Source organism: Mastomys coucha, unplaced genomic scaffold (assembly GCF_008632895.1).
Source record: "Mastomys coucha isolate ucsf_1 unplaced genomic scaffold, UCSF_Mcou_1 pScaffold23, whole genome shotgun sequence".
NCBI lineage: Eukaryota > Metazoa > Chordata > Mammalia > Rodentia > Muridae > Mastomys > Mastomys coucha.
In genome coordinates, this window is record NW_022196906.1 from 73,108,190 (window position 1) to 73,109,655 (window position 1,466).

General features: G+C 42.0%; 1 protein-coding gene and 1 pseudogene across 1 annotated transcript in view; one reads left to right on the forward strand and one right to left on the reverse strand.

The window, feature by feature from the left end:
* Positions 1 to 1,466, forward strand: part of LOC116073653 — a 24,490-nt pseudogene that overhangs the window by 8,997 nt on the left and 14,027 nt on the right.
* The window catches only part of LOC116072532 (cyclic GMP-AMP synthase-like), a gene marked incomplete at its 3' end in the record, with an annotated part of 10,209 nt that continues 8,746 nt past the window's right edge, over positions 4 to 1,466 (reverse strand). Inside the window, exons 3-4 of the mRNA XM_031343994.1 lie at positions 1,034 to 1,276; positions 4 to 38 (exon numbers count right to left, since the gene is read on the reverse strand). Of these exons, the coding sequence (XP_031199854.1) occupies positions 4 to 38; positions 1,034 to 1,276 (278 nt within the window). The remainder of the gene's footprint in view (positions 39 to 1,033; positions 1,277 to 1,466) is intronic.

Consider the following 1,466-nt stretch of genomic DNA (forward strand, 5'->3'; position numbering starts at 1 on the left):
TTTTTCAGTGTGAGAGAAAGAGAGGCGCCAGGTCTCTCCTTAATTTCAGAAAGAAAACAGAAAGCTGTCTTACTAAAAGCAGCTGCATATAAACACCAGGACATGTAAGTCTAGATCCTGCACTAAAATGTCATCCTGAAGAAGTTTAAGAAAAACACAGACCAAAGGAAGTGAATGGATAGACAAAGTAATTACTAAAGTAAATATCAGACAGCAAAAGTAGGTTTAAATAGGGAAATACAGAGATGGAAACTTAACATACTTAGCGAAGATCAGACATTATTTTGTACATATAATATCAGGCATATTGTGCCAAATTAATTTTGTTACACTTTGCCTCCCCAATGGTTTAATCTCTCCACAATCTTTCAAGGAGCTTTGATGCCCACAGATGACGGACTACACAAGAGGCTTCAAGACTAGCACAAGATCACATGGCTGATCGAGGGGGAAGCCCTGAGACTCAGAACCACAGTGGACTGGGTCCAAGGCAACACTGTCTTCACTTGTAAAGAATCAAACGTTAGATGCAGACATTTGAAAGTGGGGTCATTATTGTTGCTGAGGCTTGGGAGTGATTTTGAGACAGAGAGGGTCTCATGTCACCCAGCTTGACCTGAAACCCCTGCTCCTCCTGCCTCTGCCTGCGCCCTTCTCCCCACACATTCACACATTTCTCAGTGTGAGCTGGCCACACTCACGTTGTGGTCTGTTTAGCCTGATGGCTCTCAAAATGCTATCACCTCAGTAGACTGTTCATCTTTTACTGCCTTTGCATACTTTTTAAAGGTTTATTTATTTATTACATGTAAGTACACTGTAGCTGTCTTCAGACATCCCAGAAGAGGGCATCTGATCTCATTACGGATGGTTGTGAGCCACCATGTGGTTGCTGGGTTTTGAGCTCAGGACCTCTAGGAAGAGCAAGCAGTCAGTGCTCTTAACCACTGAGCCATCTCTCCAGCCCCTGGCTTTGCATATTATACTACTGAGCCTTTTACACTCTTCCCAGTAATCTTTATATTTAACAAACCTTGAAAACCATTTCCATCTTTTGCGTTCTTGGGTACAAGGAAAAACGGCTCTCGTCTGAGATTGGTCCTCACTTTTGTGCCAAGCCAGCCTTGAATAGGTAGTCCTTCTTTGGTACTAATAGGCCAGCTGCCTTTTGATTCCAAAGCCAGAATTATATCCACAGATATTACTTCAGGGTTCCTGATAAGAAGTGTTACAGCGGGACTTCCTGGTTTTTTCTTTTCCACACTGACATCTATATCTGTTTACAAACAGTGAAGCAAAGAAAGGGTTAATTCATTTTCTCTGGGAATATGAGGAAGTAACAGAACCATAATTTAAAATCTATACCCTAAGCCCTAATTAACATTAACTGCAATACAGGACATACCCAGGAAGCAGTGTTTTACTGTGTAACCAAGTTACTGTCTGGAGAGGCTGTCAAGAGTCTA